Source organism: Candoia aspera, chromosome 1 (assembly GCF_035149785.1).
Source record: "Candoia aspera isolate rCanAsp1 chromosome 1, rCanAsp1.hap2, whole genome shotgun sequence".
NCBI lineage: Eukaryota > Metazoa > Chordata > Lepidosauria > Squamata > Boidae > Candoia > Candoia aspera.
This window is the reverse complement of record NC_086153.1, coordinates 81,705,580-81,729,955: the sequence shown is the minus strand read 5'-3', so window position 1 is coordinate 81,729,955 and position 24,376 is coordinate 81,705,580. Positions and strand designations below refer to the sequence as shown.

Genomic DNA, 24,376 nt, shown 5'->3' with positions numbered 1-24,376 from the left:
AAAGCACAACACAAAATTACTTTTATAATTCATTAAAATCATAAAATCCAAAACCTAATTCCCCAGATTAGATATTGAAATTAATGAGCTAAAAATTGTTTGGCATGGCACCTCTGGTGATAATCCCCAAAGGCCTTCCGGAAGAACCAGGTTTTCACTTGCTTCTGGAAAGCTGTGAGGGTAGGAGCCATCCTTGCTTCTTGGCGCATTGTATTCCAAAGGAGAGAAGGTCTTACAGAGAATGCCTGCCATTGTTTGAATAGGGTGAGCAGAAACCATCAGGGAAAGCTTTCAATAAGATCCCCAGGCTTCAAGTTACATAGGGCTTTATAGGTTAAAACCAGTATCTTGAACTGTACTTGAAACTGACCACTAAGTATGTGGACCTCTGAGTTCTGGAGGAAATGAAGTTTCCAGGTGGTCTTCAAGGGCAGCCCCATGTAGAGAGAATTACAGCAATCTCATCTAGACATGAGTGACTATCTTCAATGCATCCTGTTCTAGGTAAGGCTACAACTGGCACACCAGGTGAAGCTGTGCAAAAACCCTCCTAGCCATGGACTCTACCTGCTCTTCAAATAGGAGCCGTGAATCCTGGAGGACTCCCAGATTGTGAGCCTACTCTTTCTGCAGAGCATGACTCATCAAGAGCCAAAGATAGTGTAGTTCTGGAATCAGTTGGCCTCTGAATCAACAGCCATTACATCTTGCTTGGGTTGATTGTGAGCCTGTTTTCCCCCTTCCGGACCCTGACAGCCTCGAGACACCTGATCATGGTTTCTCCCATTTCTCCCATCTGGCCCAGGATGGAGATGTATAATTGAGTATCATCTGCATATTGATGATACCTGTCCCTGAGCCAGTGGTTGACCAGGGAAAGGACTGAATCCTGGCCACTCTATAATGAAGTGCCTGTGGGTCTGATCTCCCCCTTTGCCACAATCACCATCTGGGCATACCTGCTCAAGTAGGAGCTGAACCACCATAGCACAGTGCTCCCAATTCCCCACCTCCACAGGTAATAAAATTGAGTTGAATTGAGTAGAAAGCAGTGTATTGATATCAGAGAGTATAGCTGTTTTCATGATCAGAGAGAAGATTACCTATAAGAAAGTTCCTTTGTTTCCATTTTAAGTATTGGAAAGAGTTGAACTATATTACACATATGCTCATGAATATTCTTAGTTGTTTTTTCACTTGCAGAATTCTTAAGGTGAACACTTCTAATTTTTGTAGTCCTAACTTGGAATTTAATAATGACCATTTATTTATTCTCTACATAATAATTGAAATTCTAATAAACTATCTGTTGGCACCTAGAATAAAATTTGAGAAAAATTGTACTTTCTGAAATCTTAGGTGGTGCTTGTGCGATGGAATGAACCATTCCAGAAGCTGGCAACATGTGATGCTGATGGTGGAATATTTGTTTGGATTCAGTATGAAGGCAGATGGTCTGTGGAACTTGTGAACGATCGTGGAGCACAGGTTAGTAATCACCATGTGGGTTTGTCTTGGGAATTGTCTTGACTTTGACAAGAAAACAAGAGGGGGGGGCAGGGAAACTGCCCAGGGAAAGTATGAAAATGCAATTGTTAGAGAAATGTTTTACCTGAAAGCCATGTAAAATTAGCATGTTTTCTATAGCTTATACTAGAGGCAAGTAGCAAAAGGACAGTATGCTGTTTCTGGGATACAATCTGAAACAAATGTTTATGAGTGAATTACCACAAGGACAAATGGAACAAGAGGCTGAGTGTACTGGATAAAGCTTTGGGGAGTCTCACGCTGCCTATTTCCACTCTGCTGTCTACATGGATCTACCTACAGTAATTGATAACTTTTCCCTATATAATAATTGAAATTCCAATGAAATGTTTGTTACTTCAGTTGTAAGTAGTTACCATTCCAAGTAGCAATAGCATGCCATGTAACTGTGATGCTAATCCTAGTATATATTTGTGACATCTTGTGTTTCTTACCCAGGAACACTCACAAGGTGAGTCATATATTTTATTTTTCATTTGCAAAATGTGTATGCCACTTTGGCCATAGGCTTTAAGCAGCATAGTAGAATGACAGATAACTGCCAAACCAGGACATCAGTTATCAATATCAAAACAAACTGCAATTTGTTTATTAAACATATTTCTATGCTGGCACAATCACAAGACTCTGCACTGGCTTACACAGAAGATATAATACACCTTAAAACATCCACAGGACAATCTTATAATCCAATAATCATATAAATAGAATCAATAAAGCAGTGCAACAAAACAACCATAATAATCATAGAAAATAAAAATAGAGATAGCAACATCAAGTCAGCTGTCTGAAATAGCTCAATTTTCAAGAGTTTTCAAAAAATCAACAATTTCACTGAAACTATCTTATATAAACTCCCTGGATAACATACCTACAAGTTGGACATAACAGTAATGCTTGTTCTCTGAAGGATCTAGAGAAGAGCAGGATTTTAACTATCCACCTGAATATTAATAGGCTGATGGCCATTCTAACCCTGGGCTCAGAGCATTTCAAGGGTAGCCTATCATGTGTTTTGTTCATACCCAACATATTTAATAAGTTATGGTTAAACCATAGTTTAGCATGATGTTCAAATTGAATCTTCGTATGTTTAAAAAACTAAAGAACCCTAAAATATTTAAATGTTGACCATTTAAAAATCTTATAAATTTCAGTAGGAAAGATTTAGTACATAGCTACTTATTCTAGGGAGTTCAAACTTTATCTTTGGTGTATTACATTTAATCTGGCGGATACAAGGTAGAGCACTTTAAAATCTGAACTATAAGATGATATAATACGATGGCATTGTCAAATTATTGGCACTGATGATTCTTACTTGTGGGCCTTTTTTATGAAGGAAATTTGATGAGCTTATGAACTGGAAACCCCAGAAAATATGGGTGTTAATTGATTGAATTCTTATTTATTTCTTTATGTTGTATGCTTCTTAAAAAAGACTGGAATCCATAGTCAAAATAATGCCTAACCTTATATGTTAAGGTGAGCGATTTTACATGGAGCCATGATGGAACACAAGCACTTATATCCTACAGAGATGGATTTGTGCTGGTTGGATCAGTCAGTGGACAAAGACATTGGTCTTCGGAGATTAACTTGGAGAGTCAGATCACCTGTGGCATATGGACACCTGATGATCAACAGGTAATTTTCCCCTAAAAGCAAGAATTACACCTTTCTGTCTTTATTTTACTGTTAACCATTCATTTTTACTGTTCATAAAACAGGCAGACTTTAGATTTATTTGTATTCCTCAAGCATAATGCAATAAAAAAGTATTTGATGATAATACAAATGACATTCTTGTAAACATTCCTGTATACATCAACTTGAACTGTTTAGAATGTTTGAAGTTGCTAGAGACTTGTGGGCATATTTAGTCAAGCCGTGGCAATGCTGTCTTCTTCAGTATGGTCATCAGTATCCTTCACCCCCTCTGAGCTCAGCAGGTTATACTCATAGGTGAACTGGCAAATGTATTGGTGGACTTCTGATCTGAAACTCAGATCAGGGGCTATTTTAAAGGCTTTGAAAATCAGTCAGTCCATAATATCCACAGTCCGCAGTGGATAATTGAAAGATGTATAAATACTAGTTATGGGCATCCATAGGGGGAAAATGCAGGGGCAAAAAATATAAGGACATAATGACATCATAATGCAAATGCCATGACTGACATATTTGCGTAGACATCACAACACAAGTATGTAATGGCAGCAATTCCATTATGACATCACTACACACGTGTGGTCAAATATTATCTTTATTTCATTCTTACAGAGGTGCATCTTAGCTTTTCATTTTGATGCTGAGAGAAAAAAAATTGCTCCCATTTCTTTGGGATGGACCAATTTGTATCTTGCTACAGTTTGATCAGAAAATTCTTGGCAACTTCAGAGTTCTATCTAGCTACAATTCTACACAGCTCTCAATTAATTGAGAATGTTAAGCTCAGTACACAAATTTGCTAGCTTGCTTTGTAGTTATTGATATCAAATTTAGTCAGTGAAATAAATCCTTACTTCTCTGATCCCTGTTACATTTACTACGATTTTATCTATTAAAAATTCACTGCAGCTGGTACAAATGTAGGAGTAAACTGCTATTGAAGTTTTGACACAAAACTGGATTCTTTAGAATAGCCATACTTATTGTTCTGTGCAACAGATGTTTCGACTTGACCACAGATGAAGCTACAGCTGAAGACAGAGAAAACGTTATTTTTAGCAGAACAGAATTTGGCAAGATTCAAAATGCAGAGGCAGAGTATGGTAATTTCTCAGAGCTTTAATGAATGAATTAACTATGAAAGCTGGTTGTCCCAATTCTTAAAAAATATGTTATTGGGATGCAAAATCTACTATGCCTAAATCATATGTTTAATGTATATACATAAGAATAAATCATTTATTTTTGTTGTTGTTAATTGATGTGCAAAGGAGTGGGGGGGTTACCCTCTGATTTTCCTTATATATCCTCACTATGAGCCTCTCCTTCTCAGAGCCCTTAAAATATCAAAACCAGTCTTTTGCTATCAAGCAGTAGCATTCAGTAACATCAGCTGGCTCTCCAGAAGTTTATGTTCCTTTGAGTTCAATCTGATGTCTTGGACCCTTTTTTGCTCTGCAAGTAGCAAGAAATACTGCTTTTCTTCTTCCTGTGTTCAAAGTGGTTTTATAAGCTGCAATTTCAAATACGCTGTTTATTCCAATACAAATTACGGTGTTTTAATTGTTAATGACACAGAACACAGAATAGCGAATAAAAAGCTATTAATTAGACAGTATGGTTGAGATGTGTAGGATTTATTTATTTATTTTTCAAATTAATATAGCCGCCCATCTCACCAAAATGGCAGCAATAATTAAATTGCTTTAGTAAATGGCAGCTGTAATGACCAATAATGGAGGCATCTAGAAAGTTCAGGTTTAACAAGACTTGAGTTATATTTTGAGCAGGTCTTTTGTTTGTATAAACAAAACACTCCACCGTATAATATTCTGAATTATTGCGGAAAGTTTTTGTGTTGTTATTTGTGTCGTTTTTGTTATTTCAGTATAATGATTTCTGGTTACTGATGCTAAGTGTTTCATGCATGTTTTATTCCAGTGTTTCACATTCTGGATTGGCTGCAGTAAATGGTTTTCTTTCTGTATTTAGAATGTTCAAGTATATTTTAGTGAGACCGACTTGCTTTTAAATGGTTATGAATTATAGAAACAGGGAACATGCTTGATGTTTATGCTTGATGTTTATGAGATTCCACGAAATGATTAATGAAATTGAAAAGAAATAATGCTAGTCTCTTGATTGGCTTCCTCTTTCCTTCTTTTAACTGTTTATCTTAAGCTGCAGTTTCTTATACTATAAATATGAGGATGCTATCACTGTGTGAAAATCTCCCTATACTACAACTCATTGTTTCTCAGCCTTGGCCACTTGAAGATGTATGGACTTCAACTCCCAGAATTCTCTAGCTAGCATTGCTGGCTGGGGAATTCTGGGAGTTAGTCCACATATCTTCAAGTGGCCAAGGTTGAGAAACACCGCTCCAACTTATCCCAACCTAGTGTCCTCCAGATGTATTGAACTGCAACTAGGTGTACTGTTTGGAGGGTGTCAAGTTGGGGGGATGTTTTTATATATTTATCTCAGTTCTTTGAGGCAGGTCTTTCCTTCATCTTTCTTTCAAAGATGAGTGGAATGGAACAACTGTGCACTGAGTCATAGCTGCGCACATTTTCTCAGAAATGATTTGCATGGAGTAGGCTTTCCACCTGAATGAATGTGCATAGGACTGGAGGGTGAGTCCTGAAGAATGCTTCTTTTTTAGCAGACGTGATCATTGGCCATCCACATTTGCTTGAATCAACAGCCTCATGTTTGTCTGAAACTGCTGCTCGTATAAAGTGCAAAATGTAAAGAAAAATGTCTTTGTCTCTTAAATCAAGAAGGTGGGCTTTAAAAGCCTTAGCCAAATCCAAACAATGGATTTTGAGAGACAGGGATGGCAAATGGGGGGTTGACTGATGTACTTGGATTGCAACCAGGCAAAGTTCATAAGCTTTTTTCTAATCACAGGAGGTGAACATTCCCTTGTCTGGACAAGAACAAAACTCAGTTAAAAAAATAGCAATTTCAGAATTTCATTGCTTAAGTTACAAAAGAGAGAGCCAATTTGGTGTAACAGTTAAGGCACCAGGCTATAAACGGGGAGGCCCTGAGTTCTAGTCCTGCCTTAGGCACAAAGCTAGCTGGGTGACTTTGGGCCAGTCACTCCCTCTCAGCCCTAGGAAGGAGGCAATGGCAAACCACTTCTGAAAAACCTTGCCAAGAAAACTGCAGGGACTTGTCCAGGCAGTCTCCGAGAACTGGACATGATTGAATGGATTAAAAAAAAGTTACAAAAATGGCTAGCATACTTGTTAGTTCAGTAGTTTTCACATCTCTTTGAGAAATCTTTTCACATCAAACAAATGGATCAAACATATCAACTAATTTATCAAAGAACTTGTTACACGTTGCAGAGCTTTCTGGAATATACTGTAGGTGCACACTATAGTGCCGTATCTTCTTGGGTTGCTGTGTAAACCAAATGTATCCCAGAACATCCCTCTGAGTTATTGATTGAGTAGAGACTTGGAGCTGGAGAACTGTCTTTCTAACTTTCAACTTGGGATGCCTTCACCTGGGCCTTACCCTTTCACCCAGTCTGACTGAAAGAATGTGTTGTATTTTCCCCAGTTCTTACTGTAGATCTGTTGAGATGTTAGGGGAGAGATGGTAATTTTCTAGCCTGTGTTTTCTACTAAATGGCTCCTTTATAGTCTTTTGGCATCGTATCCATGACCAAAAGAACAAAACCAAAGAAAGGTGGCTTATTGGTCACTCTTTGTTTTTCACAGAAAACCACTTCCCAAGTACAGTTTGATTATGAGTAAAACCTTTCTCCTAGTATTCCTGAACGGTCTTTTCCCATCTCCCCAGCAGCTGTTCTGCACTTCCTTTTAGGGGCCTACCTCACATTTGGAGAATTACTGTTGTAGTACGGTACAGCTAACCACAATGATTAAAAACCTCTCAAGAGCCAGTACCTCATATTTAACATAGTAGTCACTGAGGAAGTAGAAGCCTTGTTTGACTACACCTCTACCTACCTGCCAGGCTCAAAGAAAGGCAGTTACAACACCACAAGCATGCTAATTATATAGTACACCAGAGAAACAAGAATAACAGAATTGTCAGTGACCTTGTAGGGTTGGATGACTCAGAAGAGGCGTAGATGCAGATCTCAAAATTATACCTCTCAGCATTGATTCAGGCTAATACCTTTATTTGTTTCTTACTTTCTAAGGGTGGGTATATGCACAATGCAACATTTTGCATGTTTACCTAGAAGTAAGCCCTACTACTATCATTCCTAGGGAAGTATACACAAGATTATATTATGTCAAAAGGATCTCCAAAATATGAAATATAACATATTTCTTGTTCAAAATATTGCAATAAAACAATCCATCAAAACCAATTAGAAAACACATGTCAAGCTAATGATAGCAACAACTATTGGTTGATAACTTTTTTTTTTTTTTTTTATGCCTTCAAGTCAGTTTTTGACTCCTGGCAACTACCTGAACAAATCCCTGCAGTTTTCTTGGCAGGGTTTTTCAGAAGTGGTTTGCCCTTGCCTCCTTCTTAGGGCTGAGAGAGAGGGACTGGCCCAAGGTCACCCAGCTGGCTTTGTGCCTAAGGCAGGACTAGAACTCAGGGCCTCCTGGTTTCTAGCCTGATACCTTAACCACTACACCACACTGGTTCTGTAATAATTCTTTGGTGCTGTTAATTGAGCAGTTGGCAATGACATAGCCCACCTTACAAGAATCCTTCAGCATTTTTAGCAATAGATAATGAATGTTGTTTGTTCTACAGGAAGTATTGAACAGTGTGTGATAGAAGACATCATCCTATCCCTTTTCATTTCCTTGAACAGCCTCTGGAATATATTTAGGTTTCAAAATTCAGTATAAATGAAGGCTAGTATTGCAGCCTGTGAAGACTTCCATGAAAGTGGATGATGCTGTGGCAGAAGTCTGCCTGTATATTTTTCCACATGTGACTTCCCTCCTGCAGTATGTTATATGTCTTCTAAAATCAATGAAAATGTGCAAGCCATAGCTTCCTCAGTGCAGTAGAGAACAAAAGAAGCTTGAGGGGGAGACATTGGTATGATGTGTGATGGCTGTCTATTAACTGCTTTTTAAAAACAAAATAAAAGCTGTGCTTTATCCATTCTGTATTTGACATTGTGGGTGGGAACTTTCCTTTGTTTGTGATTGTTCAGCTTGTAGCTTTCCTATTCCACTTATACTATAATGCTCCAGTTTCATTTGTTTAATTCCTATCAATTTTCCTGCAGGGAGAGGCATAGTTGGTTACTCACTGGTCAAATTTCTGTTGTGCTCAAATCCATAATCCTATATAAATTGCTGCTAAACCACACATCTTGCGTACAGTTACTTAATATTTTGTAACCAGGTCTTGATCTGCCTGAAGTGTTTAACTACATGTAACATAAAGGAATGAACTAAATTTTCAGAAGCACCTTATAGTATGTCTTTAGCTGTTATTTTAGACTCCATGCCAGAAGGCTTTTCCAAGTCAAAATGTGGCGTGTTGGCAAGAAGTGTATAGATGGCCAAAGGTTGAAAAAGAGAGAAAAATGAAAGAAAACCAGAATGCTAAATACTGTAGGAACAGGGAGGAAGGGACACATTCTGTGGGAAAGGAGAGGATAAACAGCAAAGATGAAGAAGAAACTTCAGAACGGGAAACGTTAGATGTTTATGGAAGAGAAATCATCATGGCAATGTCAGCTTGTTTTATCATAGGATAGACTTTAGTGGGAATATGCATTTTCAAGTCATGAGTTTACTTGGGGCCAATAAAGATGTTTCTGGTAACATCTAGTTTGTATCCATTATGAACATGGACTGTTCAGCATTTTACAATCTGAAGATTATTTGAGATATAAAAGGACTGAAAGCTGTTTCAGCCTTTTAAATTTTGGACCTCTTTTATACTCTTGCTAACAATGGTATATTTCTTCCTAGGTCTTATTTGGTACTGCTGATGGTCAGGTTATTGTTATGGATTGCCATGGCCGAATGCTGGCACACGTTCTTCTCCATGAGTCCGACGGCATCCTTAGTATGTCCTGGAACTACCCAAGTTTCTTGGTGGAAGATAGTAGTGAGAGTGACACAGATTCAGATGATTATTCCCCACCACAAGGTCATTTTTCCTTTAAGTTCAGTGTTTGTTTATGTTCTGCTTCTCACCTAGATGGTAAAACTATATATTAAGTGCTCTTATTTATTTATTTATTTATTTTTACATTCTTGTTGGAGCATTCTGCAGATCCTTACAAAAAGTTGCATCTCCTCTAAGGAATTTTGAACTGCAAGGATTGTTTAATTTTAAGTTTGCCAGTGACACTAAATTACCATTACATCCTGTATGACTCATCTACCTCCTACTTGTATAATGTAATGCATTTCTGTCTATACAATTATATCTTGTAGATCAATCTTTCCCCCCTAATGCCCTCCAGATGTGTTGGGACTGCAACATGCTGACTAGGAATGCTGGAAATTGTATTTCAAACCCATCTGGAAAGTCCCAGGTTGAGGAAGGCGTTTATAGATTAATAGCTTCTTCCTGACACCCTTAAATTTTGCATTTTTGCTTTATCTCTTTCTCTTCCAATGCCTTCTGCAGACATACATACACATGCATTTTGGAACTCTGGCTTCAGTTACAATCCATAGTCACCTAGTGAGAGATCAGCAAAGCTGATAAAAGAGGTACTCTATAATCCTCTGATTTATTTTCAGGAGTCAACACATCTTCATAACAGGAGAAAAGGCTTCCAAATTCTTGAGAACTCCTCAAGAACTCCTTGAGTATATGAATGAAGAATATTAGACAAAAAATACATAGATAAACTATGGAATTTGCTATCATAAGTAATGGTCACCGCCACTAATTTATGAGTTTAAAAGTGAATAAAACGAACTTGGGGAAGATCAGACTATCAATAGTTACTAGTTAGGATCAAAATTATTACCAGGATCAAAGGCAATATGCTGCTGGATACCAGTTATTGAGGAACAACACCTGGGGAGTTATTCTTGCGTATTTTTCTTGTGAAATTCTTAGTTCTGGTTTATCAGGTGTCTTCTTCTATTTTGATATAGTAGTATTTTGGCATATGATTCCTCTTCTGGATAAATCTAGTGATATGAAAAACCTCATTTTTGCAGATGTTTTTCAAACAAGGGCATTGAATGTTTAGGTCATCTGCAAACAGAGATGCATAATTTGTATATTAATTAGATTTTTACATTTTTCCACATCTGAGGATTGTATTTGCACATTGCATGCACAGTTTGCTTAATTGGACACCATTTTTCAGTCAAAAGCACAAACCAAAGGAATTGTTTGTCTGAAGCTATTGAACAGCTAGATGAGCTCACATTATCAGTTCTTCCACCCTATTCTGTTCCCAGAATCAAGACACCAGACAATAAGCATGGATTTCAAAAGGGCAACTACTTTACTGATTTCAAAAGCTAATCTGTAGCTTGACTGCTATTAATTGCCAGCTTCCCTTGTTTATCAAAAGGGATAATCTCTTGCTACCAGCCTTCCTTAGGCTATTCCAACCTACTTACAACCAATGGAACAATTAAAGCAGGAGTACATGCAGCCCCTGAAGCCATGGATATGATCCCAGAGTCCTTGCAAAAATTAGTGATTAGCAAAAATTAGTAATTTTTTTTAATGTGATAGTGGGAGAATATCATTGTGTAGATGGGAAATAATCATTACATCTAATGCATTCTGCCCCAACTACTTTGTTGGTCTTGGCTGTGCTTACCTTCTGGAGTTCAGCTCTAATGGTCCTTATCCTGAGAAAAATAGCATATCCCTGAGTTAAAACAGTTCCTTGCTCTTCCTGATGCATCTATTTCAGAGGTGTCCCAAAGAGGAACTTCCAGCATCTGTGGGCCCTTGCTGAAGCCAATGTATCTTGCATGAGTTGTCTCAGGTGCCCAGATTGCTTTGCATTATGTCCCTTCAAGCTAAGAAGCTGTGAGAGGCTATTTTAAGTAAGTGCCTTTCACTACTTCAGAATTCTCAAGGGTGTTACATTTTAGCCTGGATCCTTCTCTCCCACCACTATAATGAACATACCAATTATATCCTGGTTATCTGAATTGTAAAAGGAGCTGGTTGGAACCAAATTTAAAATGTGCCCCTTGGAACTGTGTACATCTTAGAAGAGGTATTCTGAAGTGACTTGGCAAAGCAGTACCCCACTTTTTTTCAGGGGAGTGGAGCAAATGCTTCACTTCTGTAAGTAACAGGGGCTTCTGTTACGGGTGCAGAAGCCCTTGTTAGCAGAACAAAGTGGCTGATCGAGGCAGATCCACTCAGCCTCAGTGAAATGTCAAACTGCAAGCACTCCTCTCTGTAAGTCAAATGTCTTATTCTGCCTGTGCCCTATCTGACAGTGCCACGTAAGAGAAAACAACTTCCTTCCCAAGGCCAAAGAGAGAAAGCAAAAGAGAGAAAGTTCCAAGGATTTGGTTTTCATTCTGAGCATGCAAACTCCAATATTCATGGCATCTCCAGACGAATCTATGAAACAGGCTGCTCCCAATGTTGCTGTTTCCCTTCACTGGAATACTTCAGATTTATAATAGATTAGGACAGGAGGTTCATTTTGAGATTGCTTTCAGTGTCATGTGCCTTTCTGTAGAAGAATAAAGCTGGCAAATGTGTAAATGATGCTGAGTCAGTCAGCAGTGGGCGAGCTTGGTACAAGCCTACTTCTGTTGATTATGCTAATATTGCATATTCTTGTGAAGCATTGTATGCTCCACTGATCTGGTTTTGACTCACATAGATGAGGAGGAGGGAGTTGGTTGAATTAGATCCGTAAAACAGTATCAGTTATATGATACTGGATTTCAAATCCCCATGAATTAGCCAGAATACATGTAGGGTGACGTTTGAAGAACGTCTTTGTCGTGCAGTGGCAGAAGCTCCAATGAGTTGGATCAAGAAGCATTATATAATGAATGCTGCAGATGGTGCTACATATATTAGTGCTTAAATATATAATATACAATATGTAAAGTATAAATGTGAACCCTAAAGAAATAGTCTTATAGAAACATGACACTGCTTTTTAGTAGCTTATGTGTTCTCAGGACCCATCCTGTCCTGCCTTCTCACGTATGGTCAAGTTCTGTTTTAAAGTCAGGGTCACCTAATAGGAAGGGCTTCCCAAGTATGACAATGGATATTCCAATTTTATGAGGTTTCAAATCTGGAGGACTTGAGAAATGAATGGTTCCCTCCCCAATCTTTTCCATTTCCAGAATGTGAATGAGTTAGTACTGAAATAAACTTTGTATAAAAGAGCATGGTGTGAATCTATGCTTCTTTCCCTTGTAAGTGAAAGGCAGTAAGATTTTTCACATGTTGATCAGAATGTTATGAAACACAGGAGTCATATACAGTGTTGCTTCAAGAGCCAGGTCTGGTCCATTAGCTTCCTGTTGGCAACCTTTGGATACTAGTGAGATTAGTTCAAACACACCAGACTTTTTCTTCTCTTCGCATAGTTGGCCCTCCATATTATGCCTCTGTATTGGCCCAAGCCATTGCCTTTGTCTACATGTCAGCCTGGGTACAGGCAAATACTTCTTGGCTTGTTTCCAAGTTATGCAAGCAAAATATTGTACTTTAGAAAGTCTTCTGCTGGCACAGTTTACAAACATATTTATGCAGCTGAACCACATGGACAGAGGTCTTCATAAGCTCCTGGACCAATGTGATCCATGTAGGCCATTCTGACCATGCTATAAAATGTACATTTAAGGGGAGGGAGGTCTTCCATCAAGCAACCTAGCTTTTATAAAATGTGGCAAACTTTCTCAAATAGTAGGTAGACCAAAATAAAGTAAGAGTCCCTTTAGAGTGCTCACAGAAGGATCTCTAATTGAGGGGTGGAGCAATATTCTCCAGCCTAGTGATAATGGCCCACAATTTCCAATATCCTGATGCAGCATGGGGTGAGGTTAATGGCGATTGTAGCCTGGAAGGCACTGGGTTGAGGAAGAGAAAACTTGGACTTCAATGGGCCATTGAGAAAGTATTAAGACTGTGGCATTAACATTATAGACCATACTGGAAGGAGGATGGTGTCTGTTTCTGATACATCAAAGGGCATGCTGGGAAACTCTGCACTCAAGGTCTTACCAGACAATGTGGAACTGGAAATCTGGTTTCAACATCTATTTTTCGTTCTAATTTTTTGACCTTGCAGATGGTCCAGCGGTATATCCAGTCCTGGTTCAGAACACCAAACAGCTTCTCACTGTCAGCTTCACATCAGGAGACATTAGCTTAATGAACAACTATGACGACTTATCTCCTACCATCATCCGCTCAGGGTTAAAAGGTACGGAAGGGAAGCATCTTGTTTGCTTTAATTTTGATTGGTTTGACAGCATCCGTCCCATGAAGCTCAGCAGCTCTCTGCAATGCTTTTCGCCAGCAGTAGTGACACCTACTTGTCAAAGGGAAAACTTAACAAAGGGATTCTTTTTCAAACAAAGTGGTTGCTAGTTTTGTTTCTCTCTGTACGCTCATGGGGTGGTTGCTTCACATCCTGGGCTCAGCTCAGTAACCCAGCCTTTCAAAATCTTTGTCTCCATCACACCATCTAAAGTTGTTAGTAATGGTGATTTTAAAGTGTTAGAAGGGGGAAATGCAAGACTGGAGAGTACTCAACATTAGCTATTTTAATTAAACTTAACTGTAAATAAGATGAAGTCAAATTTATATTTTTTCATGATCTTTTTTCCCCATGCTAATGTAAGGTCCCAGTATGGTGTTCGCCTAGCGTGATTCATGAACCCAGCTATTGTGGTTTGTGAACCATGGCTTATGAATTGCATGATGTCTAAGCCCAGCCTTTCTGTCAAGTGAAATATTTTGAAAATTGTCATGTGGTGATTGAAAGGCTTGCCTGGACATATAGGATGAGAGAGGAAGAATAGGCAAGGGGGAGGGACTGTTAGTGCTGTTTTTGTAATATGTTCATTCATGTTTGTGTGCTGTTTCGCTTATTTCTTAATTAGTGGCAGTCCTATTAAGCATTCTTGTGAGGAAGATGGGTCAAGGATAAATATATGCATCTATGAGAGGATCTGTTTGCTAAGCTTCTCCTCTTTTGTGGCTTCAGATGTAGTGGCTCAATGGTGCACGCAAGGAGACTTGCTGGCTGTAGCAGGCATGGAAAAACTAAGCCAACTAGCTGAGCTTAACACTGCTTCCTTTCTGAAAAGTGCACTCGTCAAGTTCTACAATGTTCATGGAGAACACATCTATACGCTGGAGACCCCTGTGCAGGTAAGGGTTATGCTGAAGAGCATTACCTCAGGCAGGTAAAAAAGCAACTTATATTCTCATATAGAAAAATTACTATCATGATGGTACAGATATGAATGAAGTTGGACAGAATCACTGTGACTTATTTAACTATGGTTAATAAAATAGTGGAGAAAATATTGAAACAATAACAAGGTTTCCAGTAGTGGACTAATAACCTTTCCTAGCAATTGAAGATTGGTACAGTTAGGAGTAGTTCAGTCCTAGGAAGACAAAAACACTTGAACATGCTGATCAGGCTTTAATTATCTGTAACCTCAATATATTCAAAGAAAGTTGTATGGGCAATGAAATACGTACATCTTATTGAAAAGGCATTAAAATGTGATTCATTGAGAGAGAAAAATCTAAAATATATATTTTTTCCACCCAGCGGCCCATAATCTCAATCTGCTGGGGTCATAGGGATTCACGTCTGCTCATGGCTTCTGGTCCTGCTCTGTACGTTGTCCGAGTAGAGCACCGAGTGTCCAGCTTACAGCTTCTGTGCCAGCAAACAATTGCCAGCTCTTTGCGAGATGACAAAGATATCAGTAAATTAACCCTGCCTCCTCGGCTTTGTTCATACCTAACCACTGCCTTTACACCAACCATCAAGGTAAATCAATGGTGGGGTGATACATCAGTCAAAAATAGCTTGGAATGGAAGATAAGTAGAGCTTAAACTATGCAAGGGACTGACATTAAAAAATGAAGTAGAGATTCATATTGTGGTTAAGGCAGCAGTCTTTTACAACAGTGGTGGGCAACCCACAGCCTGTAGGGCACGTGCAGTTCCCAAACACCCACCTTTTTGCCCTCAAAGCACTCCTGAGGTAAGGGGGAATCTAATTTCTTACCCATTTTGGATGTTGGGAGAGATTTTAAAGAACAACAACCCAGATCAGACTGATTTTTTCCCCTCAGGGTTCAAGTTGCAAAATGATCTTATGGCTTGAATGAAGACATCACTTGTACCCCTTAAACACCCTTTACCCTCAAAACCAGACCAGAAATTTGGCCTACCTGTTGTGGAGATATTATGATATCACTGGCCATGACCTCTGCTAAGTTGCCAACCCTCTTCCCTGCCTTTACTTGAGAGCAATTTCCACTGAATTCATTGGACTAGATTCAAAGTCTGTCAAGAAGAAATCTAAGCCATTTTTAGCTGACTAGCCTTCATAAACATTAATTCAGTTCATTTCCTTGCTGAACCACAAAGCCTTTGTGCTTGGCTTTTACAGGAGCTACTTGAAAAAGCTCCACTTAACTAACACCACTGTTGCTTATTACACTTATGCATACAGCAGAGCTTTCTCCACAACTGAATAATGTCAGATGCTTAATCATTGGTTTGAAGTATGTACAAGAATCAGAGTAATATTGGGCAGGCCTTCTTGGACAGTAGAACTCTCGGCGGTAGGATGACTGGTATGACTTGATTTTTTCATTCTATATTTAACCCAGCCTCCTATCCCAGATCCTAACAACATGCGAGATTTTGTTAGCTACCCAACATCTGGCAATGAAAGGCTTCACTGCACTATGAAGAGGACAGAAGATGACCCAGAAGTCGGAGGTCCTTGCTATACATTGTATTTGGAATATTTGGGTGGTCTGGTGCCTATTTTGAAAGGACGTCGAATTAGTAAACTGAGGCCTGAGTTTGTCATCATGGATCCTAAGACAGATGGAAAAGCAGGTACAGAGCTTTGAGTGGTCTGCTCTTAGATTCCAGTTCTGGTTGATGTGAGAGATCCATGTTGTGCATGGATTTATTATGCAAATGTCATTTATTGTATTATAAATAGCTTATTTTAAGATGCACAAAAGCTCTGCTGTGGATCTGCTGTTGTCTTTCATCAGTGAGCCTTAAGCTTCATATCTTGTTCTTGGAACAAATCATTGGAATGACATATAGAAATTCACCCTCTGCTAATCCATAAAACTAGTTCACCTACTTGAGAATAGATAGCAATGCTATTTTCCCCCCTCCTATCAGTTATTCTAAATGAATGTAACATAACTGTTATACTTCAGATTGTAGTATCTTATAATATTCTATGTCCTGACGGGAGTGGTGGGGGAAAATATCTTAAACTGCTCAGACATGTTTTTCAATTTTGAAGAGATACTTGTCAACTCAGATAACTGAGCACCATTTGCTTGATTTCAGAGTGTTCCATACTGCAGTCATATAGCAGCTACTACTTATAGAATATGCTAGAGATGTCTGACAGTTGTAATTGGGAACTGATCTGTGAAATGATTCCTTCTTCCTTTTTTTCTGGGGCCTATATATAGATGAAATCTATGGAAACAGCTTGATTTCCACCATGATTGACAGCTGCAACTGCTCCGATTCCAGCGATATTGAACTGAGTGATGACTGGGCTGGAAAAAAATCTCCCAAAATCACCCGTGCTAGTAAATCACCCAAACTTCCCAGGTATTCTTTTTTCTGTCTGTATATGAATTTTGATTGTGCAGAGAGGGCATCCTATAAAGTTAGAATGAAGGGAAATATTCTTGGGGCATAAGAAACTGGCCACTTAAGAAACACTGATTTTTTCCACTATAAAACTTGTTCAGAACCTTAGAATTCTCTTCTGTGATTAACTATCAGAGTAAAGCAGCCATGATTCCCAGATTTGTTATCGAAAATTCATCAAATCAGTGCCAAGACTTGCATAAAGTAGATAGCTAATATTTTTCTCTGTCTCTCTCGGATGTTGAACAATTTCAGATGTTTGATTAAGCATATAATGTAACAAGGTACTTGCCAAGTTTTCTGTTCTCTTTCAGACACATTTCTTTTCTTTTTCTTTCTTTGCTCATATTTTGGTAAATTGATTGCCCAGTTCATCAGCACCGTCAAGAGAGTTTTTATTTCTCAAATGGTTCAGTTCTGCCCCATGAATAATTTTCTGCTGTGAGGATTGGGCTGAACTGAGTGGTTCTTTGACGGGTTCCAGCTCAATGATTTTGAAAAGAGCATTATCCTTCTCTGAAATTCTCTGTTTCAGCCATGAGACTTCTGTTACAGAACACTGCCCTAAACCTCTCCTAAGTCCTGTTGACCTGAGAATACTTTTCACAGAGTATTAAACCTGATGCTCATGTTTGATGTGTAGGCATAAAATTGTTCTGGTTCTGAACCTGGATGTTAACCAGCAAAGAAAAAAAAATGCTTCCCCAGCTGTTACACTATAACTGTGCTTTTTTCATATGAAAAACTCCTGCATTGGAACATCAGTGCTTGCCAATGAACAGTGATACAGATGTGGCCAAAAGTATTAGTACCCCTCCACTTTTTCCCAACAAATCCTATATTGCTATAAAATAAGTTGAAACTGAAACAAGTAAATGGCATCCACCATTCTTTATTCCATAATCCATAGTGCAGATATTTTTGGCCACATCTGTATTGTACAAAGTTTCTTTGGATGATGTAGGCCTCTAAAATAGTTAAAGATACATATGATGATTTGATATAGTACAGTATGGCCCATTTGGAAGTCTTCTGCTGCATACATGCCTTACCTTTCCAGTGTCAGGTTCTGGGGGAAAATTCAGCAAGAATAAAGCTAAAGCCAGTAGCACATGATGAAGATTGGCTAGCTCCTTAGGATGTTTATAACAAACCTCCCTCCAATCTTTTCTTTAAAAGTTTGCACTTTTTAAGAAATGCTTTTGATTAATATGAGGCATAGAAACTGGTTAAGTACATGAACAGTACTTTAAGATAGATAGCTAGATATGAAACAACAGACAAGCCTACTAAACAATCAGAAGAGAAATTATTTTTATATATATAATTTTATTAAGAATTTTGATTATAATAGTAAAATCTAACACAAACTAAACTTAAAGAGAAAAGAAGAGAAAGGAAAAAAATACAAGAAAATAGGTGAAAAAAAGAAGAGGGAAGAAAGAAAAAAGCAAGAATATAATAAAGAAAAAGAAATACATAAAGAAGTTACTTCCAACATTCATCACAAGTATAAACAAATTTAGTGACTCTTCACCCCCTCTCAGGTTACAAACAATTACCTCTTCATCCCATATCTCATCCCTTATCTATAGACAAATCCATAAAGCATAATCTTTTCAGTCGTGGCATCATCAGAAAGTCCATAAAGGGTTGCCAGAAGTAACAACATACCTTGTTTTAACCTTGACCAAATAAACCAACTTTATATTCCTCCCTTTTATTTCTAACGGTCTTAATCTTTAGTTCATTCAAATATTGTCATAGGATTTGATTTCTCTTCATTTCTTCTTTGTCCCATCGCACAGAGTTCTTCAAGGCTTCCACAAGCCTCTTTCATAAATCCAATAAGAAAAAAATTGTCCAAGTCACTCTCTTGGTTTATCATTTCCCTTTTGGTTTTTAAAACATCAGCTGATTTCTTTTGTAGATCCAATGAAACATCCTTTTCCAAGTTCTTCTCTTGGCCTGTCAGTTGTAAATCTACTTTCAATACCATCTCTATCTTGTCAGATAACATGTGTTCTACATCTGTCATTTCTTCAATAACATCTTTTGGACATAGTCTATCCATAGAAGCAGATGTCATTACTGACATTGTTGATATTGTGGCTACTAATTTCTGACTCCATTCTTCAAAAGTCTCCTTCAGTATTTTCATTGTCACAACTTTTTGCATTTTATAGGCTTGCAATTTTTTCCTCTACCTAAAATCTTTAGTTCCCTCTAGTGTCCAATTTTTAAATCATCAAATTGCTTATCTCTGTTATGTCTTCCAAAAACCAAAACAGATCTATTTCCAATGATCTATTTCCAATTATAATTTCCAATTATAAATTCTTTATAATTAATTCTTATTATAAAAGTGTCAATATTCCAAATTTATCTGGACCCTTAGTACATTTATAACTTTCTAAGATCAAAATCTTATTTAGCTTTTTGCTGTTTATTTCAGATTTTTTAAGTTCTTAAACATATAATTAATTTTCTTTTGTTCAGAGTTGAAGATAAACTCACCCAATGAAAACTTTTCAAACTTGTTGTTCTGAAGGTCTCTGATAGCTTTAAAATGGTTAATAGGCAATTTCCAAAAGTGATTAGAAAGTGAGGTTTGCGAACTTAGTGTCTTTTAAAAGGCTCCGCCATGGTTGCAAGCAAGATGCTAATCCCTTCCTCTCCCTGCACTCAAATCTACAGAAGACTGCTATCCTGTGGTCTCTTCATGAGGAGCAGCCATCTGGAGCACATGTGGGCAATCTCCCATCCTCTCCTTATCCAGAAAGGTTCCAAGGAATCGGTCTACTCATTGGTTCCTTGATCTTTGCCATGGTTGTTGGCTCCGCTTCCACAGAGCCATCTTTAGTTTGTCATACTCCCCTGGAAGTCCCAATCAGAAGAGAAACTAGATTAATGACTGACCAACCATTTATTCTGCTGGTTGAGGGAATGGCTGAGGAGCTGCAGTGTACTTTTTCCATCTTTACCCTTGAAAAGTGTACATCTTTTATTCTAACCTCTGCTTGGCTAATAGTATTCCCATTTCCTGTTCAATGAGCAGGGATGGGCAACCATTTATACCTACTCCATATAACTCAGGCTATTGGCCTTCACAGCTACACCTGTGCAAAATCTTACTCCATCATGAATGCATCCACATGTGTGCAGAAGCACATGTGCAGCTTCCCAGAAGGAGAATAACTGCATTTTTGCTTCCTGCAGCACAAGGTGTATCATCATTTTCAGCCTGAGAGGAACCAGGAAGTCTCATCACTTTCCCATTCTATCACTATGGTTTTTTGTCTGTTGAAGGCAGTGAAAATGCACTGATTTTCAATCTCTCTTGCTGGGAGAAAATCTGAAGCTATGGCATGCATCCTTTTGCTGGCAGAAAGGAGGAATCTTGCTCTTCTATGCTGCCAGAGAAAGCTCTTCCCTTGTAGCTTGCAGATCAGATCAGTAGACCATAGGCTGCCCGCTGTGTTGTAGAGAGACAGATCATAACTATTTATGCTTATGTGACTTTTTAATTTTGTTTGCAGAATTAATATAGAGGCTCGCAAATCTCCAAAATTATCACGGGCTGCTCAGGAGATATCAAGATCTCCCAGGTTGCCAATAAGGAAGCCCTCCATAGGATCGCCTAGCCTAACTCGTAGAGAATTTCCTTTGGAAGACATCACTCAGGTACTTCATGGCTATCTAATTGTCTCCTTACCAGCATTACACCAGCCCAGAGTCCATTGGAGTTGGGTGGCCAATAAATTTAAACAAACAAACAAATAAAATGTTCCTCAGTCATACTTTCTCTGCCCTATATTTAGAAGTTAAAAAATATCTACTATCAACTCAGACTGGGCCAGTATGGTAAATTAGTCCATAACCTTCAGGGAAGAGGCCTGCATCCCACAAAAATGTTCCTTGTTTTGAGCTAGGTCACAGCCTGAAATTTCCATGTAGATAATGGTTCTAATCTGGTATCTGATCTGATCTAATATGATTTCATCTTCAATTTTTTAGTGTGGCCTAAGACAAGCCACTGTTCTTCAGTGACCCCATTTACATTCTGGAGTTGTCTTATAGGGCTGTTGCTATAAAGCTGATTAAAATAATGTTTATAAATGCTCTAAAGTGATTTTTATAGGCTTGTTGTTATTTTGCTATGTCTTTTCATTGCAGCACAACTACCTTGCTCAGGTGACATCAAATATCTGGGGAACCAAATTTAAAATTGTGGGTTTGGCTGCATTCCTACCAACCAATCTCGGTGCAGGTAAATATTAGTCCAGAACTTTTCCTTCATTTCAGTTCCTTCCTAACCAGAAATTCATACAATTTTTTTTTTAAATAACACACACAATTTTGTTTAGAAATAGTAAAGGTATAACTAATAGAATAAACAACAAAAACATTTTAGAATGGAAGTGTCTAGCTGCATTAAAAAATTGGTAACATGTCCAGATGTACTCAGGGGTTTGTCATGTTCTGCCTTGCCTGGGTTTAATGCCAGTTGCTGTTATCTTGGCAGGAAGGGATAATTCCTGTAATCACATGTTATGTGATGAAGTTACTATGAACAGGTTTTCACTGCAATTATTTGGGGAGATGACTAGTCTTGTGAATGATCTGAAATGATTCTTCAACATCTCTAAAGGCTTCCTCAGTTCATGTTGCATTATTCACAGGACTGCTTCACCTAAATCAGTCATGATTGTTAATTCACTATTAATTTATGGCCTGAAGTTTGCATTTTTTGATCTTTGGATTTTTTGTTTTTATTTTTAACTGATAGATTAAAACATTATAATAAAACTATCATTACAGAAAGAAATCAAAGTAATTTGTCTATACATTTTAGTGAGGCCATTACTGATTATGAATTGGGCTTATAGTACTACTACTGGGCATGGTTACTGCGCACATTTTTATAAGCAGAAGCACTTTCCATGTTGGAGCTTGGTCACAACTGAAGCAGCAGTAACAGATTCCTTTTATCTTTTCTTCATAAGAAATGTTTTCTTCCCCCCACCTCTTTTGGCATCCTTTCTGCAGTTATCTATAAAACCAGCTTGTTGCATCTTCAGCCCAGGCAAATGACCATATATCTCCCAGAAGTGCGGAAGATTTTCACTGATTATATCAACCTGCCTGTTTTCAATCCCAATGTTTTTAGTGAAGATGAAGATGATTTGCCAGGTGAGATTTAACTTGAATATTTATATCCTTAATGAAGTATGCAAACTGTGGTTTTGCTGGAAATAAAGAGCTCAGGGTACATGATTCTATTAACACGATTTGAAGAATGTATAAGGGTGATCATAAAGAGATGTTTTGAGCACCCTCCTTGTTTTGGAGTTTGTAATGAGGTCATGGACTCCAAAATTGATAGTCTGTTTTTAGTGGTCTCATCAGGGACATAATAGATCCTAAGAAGCCTTTCCAGAGTTCTGGATCCTGTCCAGTGCAGATAATTCCTCCCATTATCAACCTCCTGCTTCTGTTGCTTGTTGAGCAGAGAGGTCTGATGAAGGCTGGGCGATGAAAAAGCCTGAGGAGCTGGATGGTGTACAAGGCATCCAGCAATTGTGGAATTTAATAGAACTTGAATTCCTGGTAGTGTCCAAGACTTTCGTCAGCTCTTTCCAGTTTGAATAGAACTTTCTTCTTTGTCTTTCCAAGACCCTGTAAGGAATATAAAGTTGGAGATATGCCAGATCAATCTACTGGAGGTTCTAGTGTTGGCAGAATGCTGGGAAAGCCTTTAGCCCAGGAGAGATCAGAAAAGTCACACACCAGGCATTTCTATAAAAATAATTTATTTACAAAAAGCAAAACATATTTAAAGGACTTAGCTCTCATTGAGAGCAAGCCTGGCTCGCTACATATCGGCAGAGAGAAAAAAAGAGGAAGTAAGAAACAAGTCCGGGCAGGATCCTCCCCCCAGGCGATTTGCATCAAGCACATGAAAGGAGTCAATCAAATACAACCTCTTCACCCGGCCAAAATGATTAGGTACAATAGCAGTCTTAATCGTTAGTAGGAAAACATCAACATCTAGTTCCTATTATGTTCTGAATAATAACATTAAGAACTAACCCAACAGGGCAAAGAAACTTTAGCAGTCTATATATATCAACAAGAAAACATAAATAATAACTAATTTATGTATTGTGGGGTGTGCTGTTAATTAATTGACTTTAAATGGATTCATGGACTGGATCCAGATTTGATCCAAGCACTGCTAGTTAGGGCTTCTTGGGAACTTGACAGCCATTAGTGGAATTGAGGATTTAATCATCAGTCATTAGTATTACATCATTTACAAATTTGCAAACTTACTGAAGCTAAGTTTTAATACGACACAAAGATTTGAAATCACAGTTACTGAGAACCGGGTGAGATAGGAGCATTTCTTAATGACAAAAAACAATATGCCTTGATAGAATACAATTCCTGCCAAATGACCGGAGATTAAGCAACAACAATATTGCCTGGAACTCAGGACTTTTGTGTGTTCATCTTATTTTTCCATGTCCGGGTTTTAGAAGGAGAGATAAGTTTTTGCTTTTATAGAAAGGAATACTTGCATGCCTGTGTAAGTTGGATACCCCATCATTTCAGGCTTTTGAAGACTTTATCAAAATGAAACTAGGAAGAAAAATTCACAAAGTTTTTTTCTGTTTATATTCAAGTGTCTTTAATGGTAGCTTTTATTCATTTCTAATACAACGCTATTTTTTAAAGAAGATTATTTAGATTGAAGTGGTGGATAGGTGCATTCACAATCTTCAGTATGTTCAGATCATATTACTACTGTGCTTTCATAACTGCTTGGCTCTAATAATATAAATTAAAACGTTTTCTATGACTACTCACTTTACTGAATTGCCTCAAAGAGCCTAATTTTACCTGAACAGACGGTTCAGCTTCACACCAGCCTGATCTGTAAATCTTGGCTCTCTAATCATTTAACCATTTATTCAGGAATTGGCTTATTTGGCAGATGACTCACATGCATGACTTGGCTGAATTAGTCTCCTTATCAGACAAAACTGAAGCTTTAAGCACATACATTTTCTCACTGCAGCACACAGAAATCAAAGCCTTTATGGAGGTCTGCACTCCAAGGTTTGAATACTAGTCTGTTTACTCCCATGTTTGTGAGCTTAATAAATACTTAGCCATTCTCTTGATGGCCTTGGGGAGAGGCTACCTTGTTATAGTGACATAATGGTTCACTGCAGCCTGGGAACTACTCATTCCTAGTCATGCTGTTCATCCTTTACTCACACGATCAAGGAATAGTAGATGGTTGATAATAAGGGTTTA

General features: G+C 38.1%; 1 protein-coding gene across 2 annotated transcripts in view; it reads left to right on the top strand.

Annotated features, from left to right (window-relative positions):
• Window positions 1–24,376, top strand: part of TULP4 (TUB like protein 4) — a 108,179-nt gene that overhangs the window by 72,397 nt on the left and 11,406 nt on the right. For both annotated transcript variants that reach the window (XM_063308024.1, XM_063308034.1), the window contains 11 exons: window positions 1,360–1,488; window positions 3,034–3,195; window positions 9,162–9,342; window positions 13,451–13,585; window positions 14,372–14,538; window positions 14,951–15,175; window positions 16,027–16,261; window positions 16,864–17,008; window positions 20,590–20,734; window positions 21,227–21,320; window positions 22,100–22,243. In XM_063308024.1, the coding sequence (XP_063164094.1) occupies window positions 1,360–1,488; window positions 3,034–3,195; window positions 9,162–9,342; window positions 13,451–13,585; window positions 14,372–14,538; window positions 14,951–15,175; window positions 16,027–16,261; window positions 16,864–17,008; window positions 20,590–20,734; window positions 21,227–21,320; window positions 22,100–22,243 (1,762 nt within the window). The remainder of the gene's footprint in view (window positions 1–1,359; window positions 1,489–3,033; window positions 3,196–9,161; window positions 9,343–13,450; window positions 13,586–14,371; window positions 14,539–14,950; window positions 15,176–16,026; window positions 16,262–16,863; window positions 17,009–20,589; window positions 20,735–21,226; window positions 21,321–22,099; window positions 22,244–24,376) is intronic.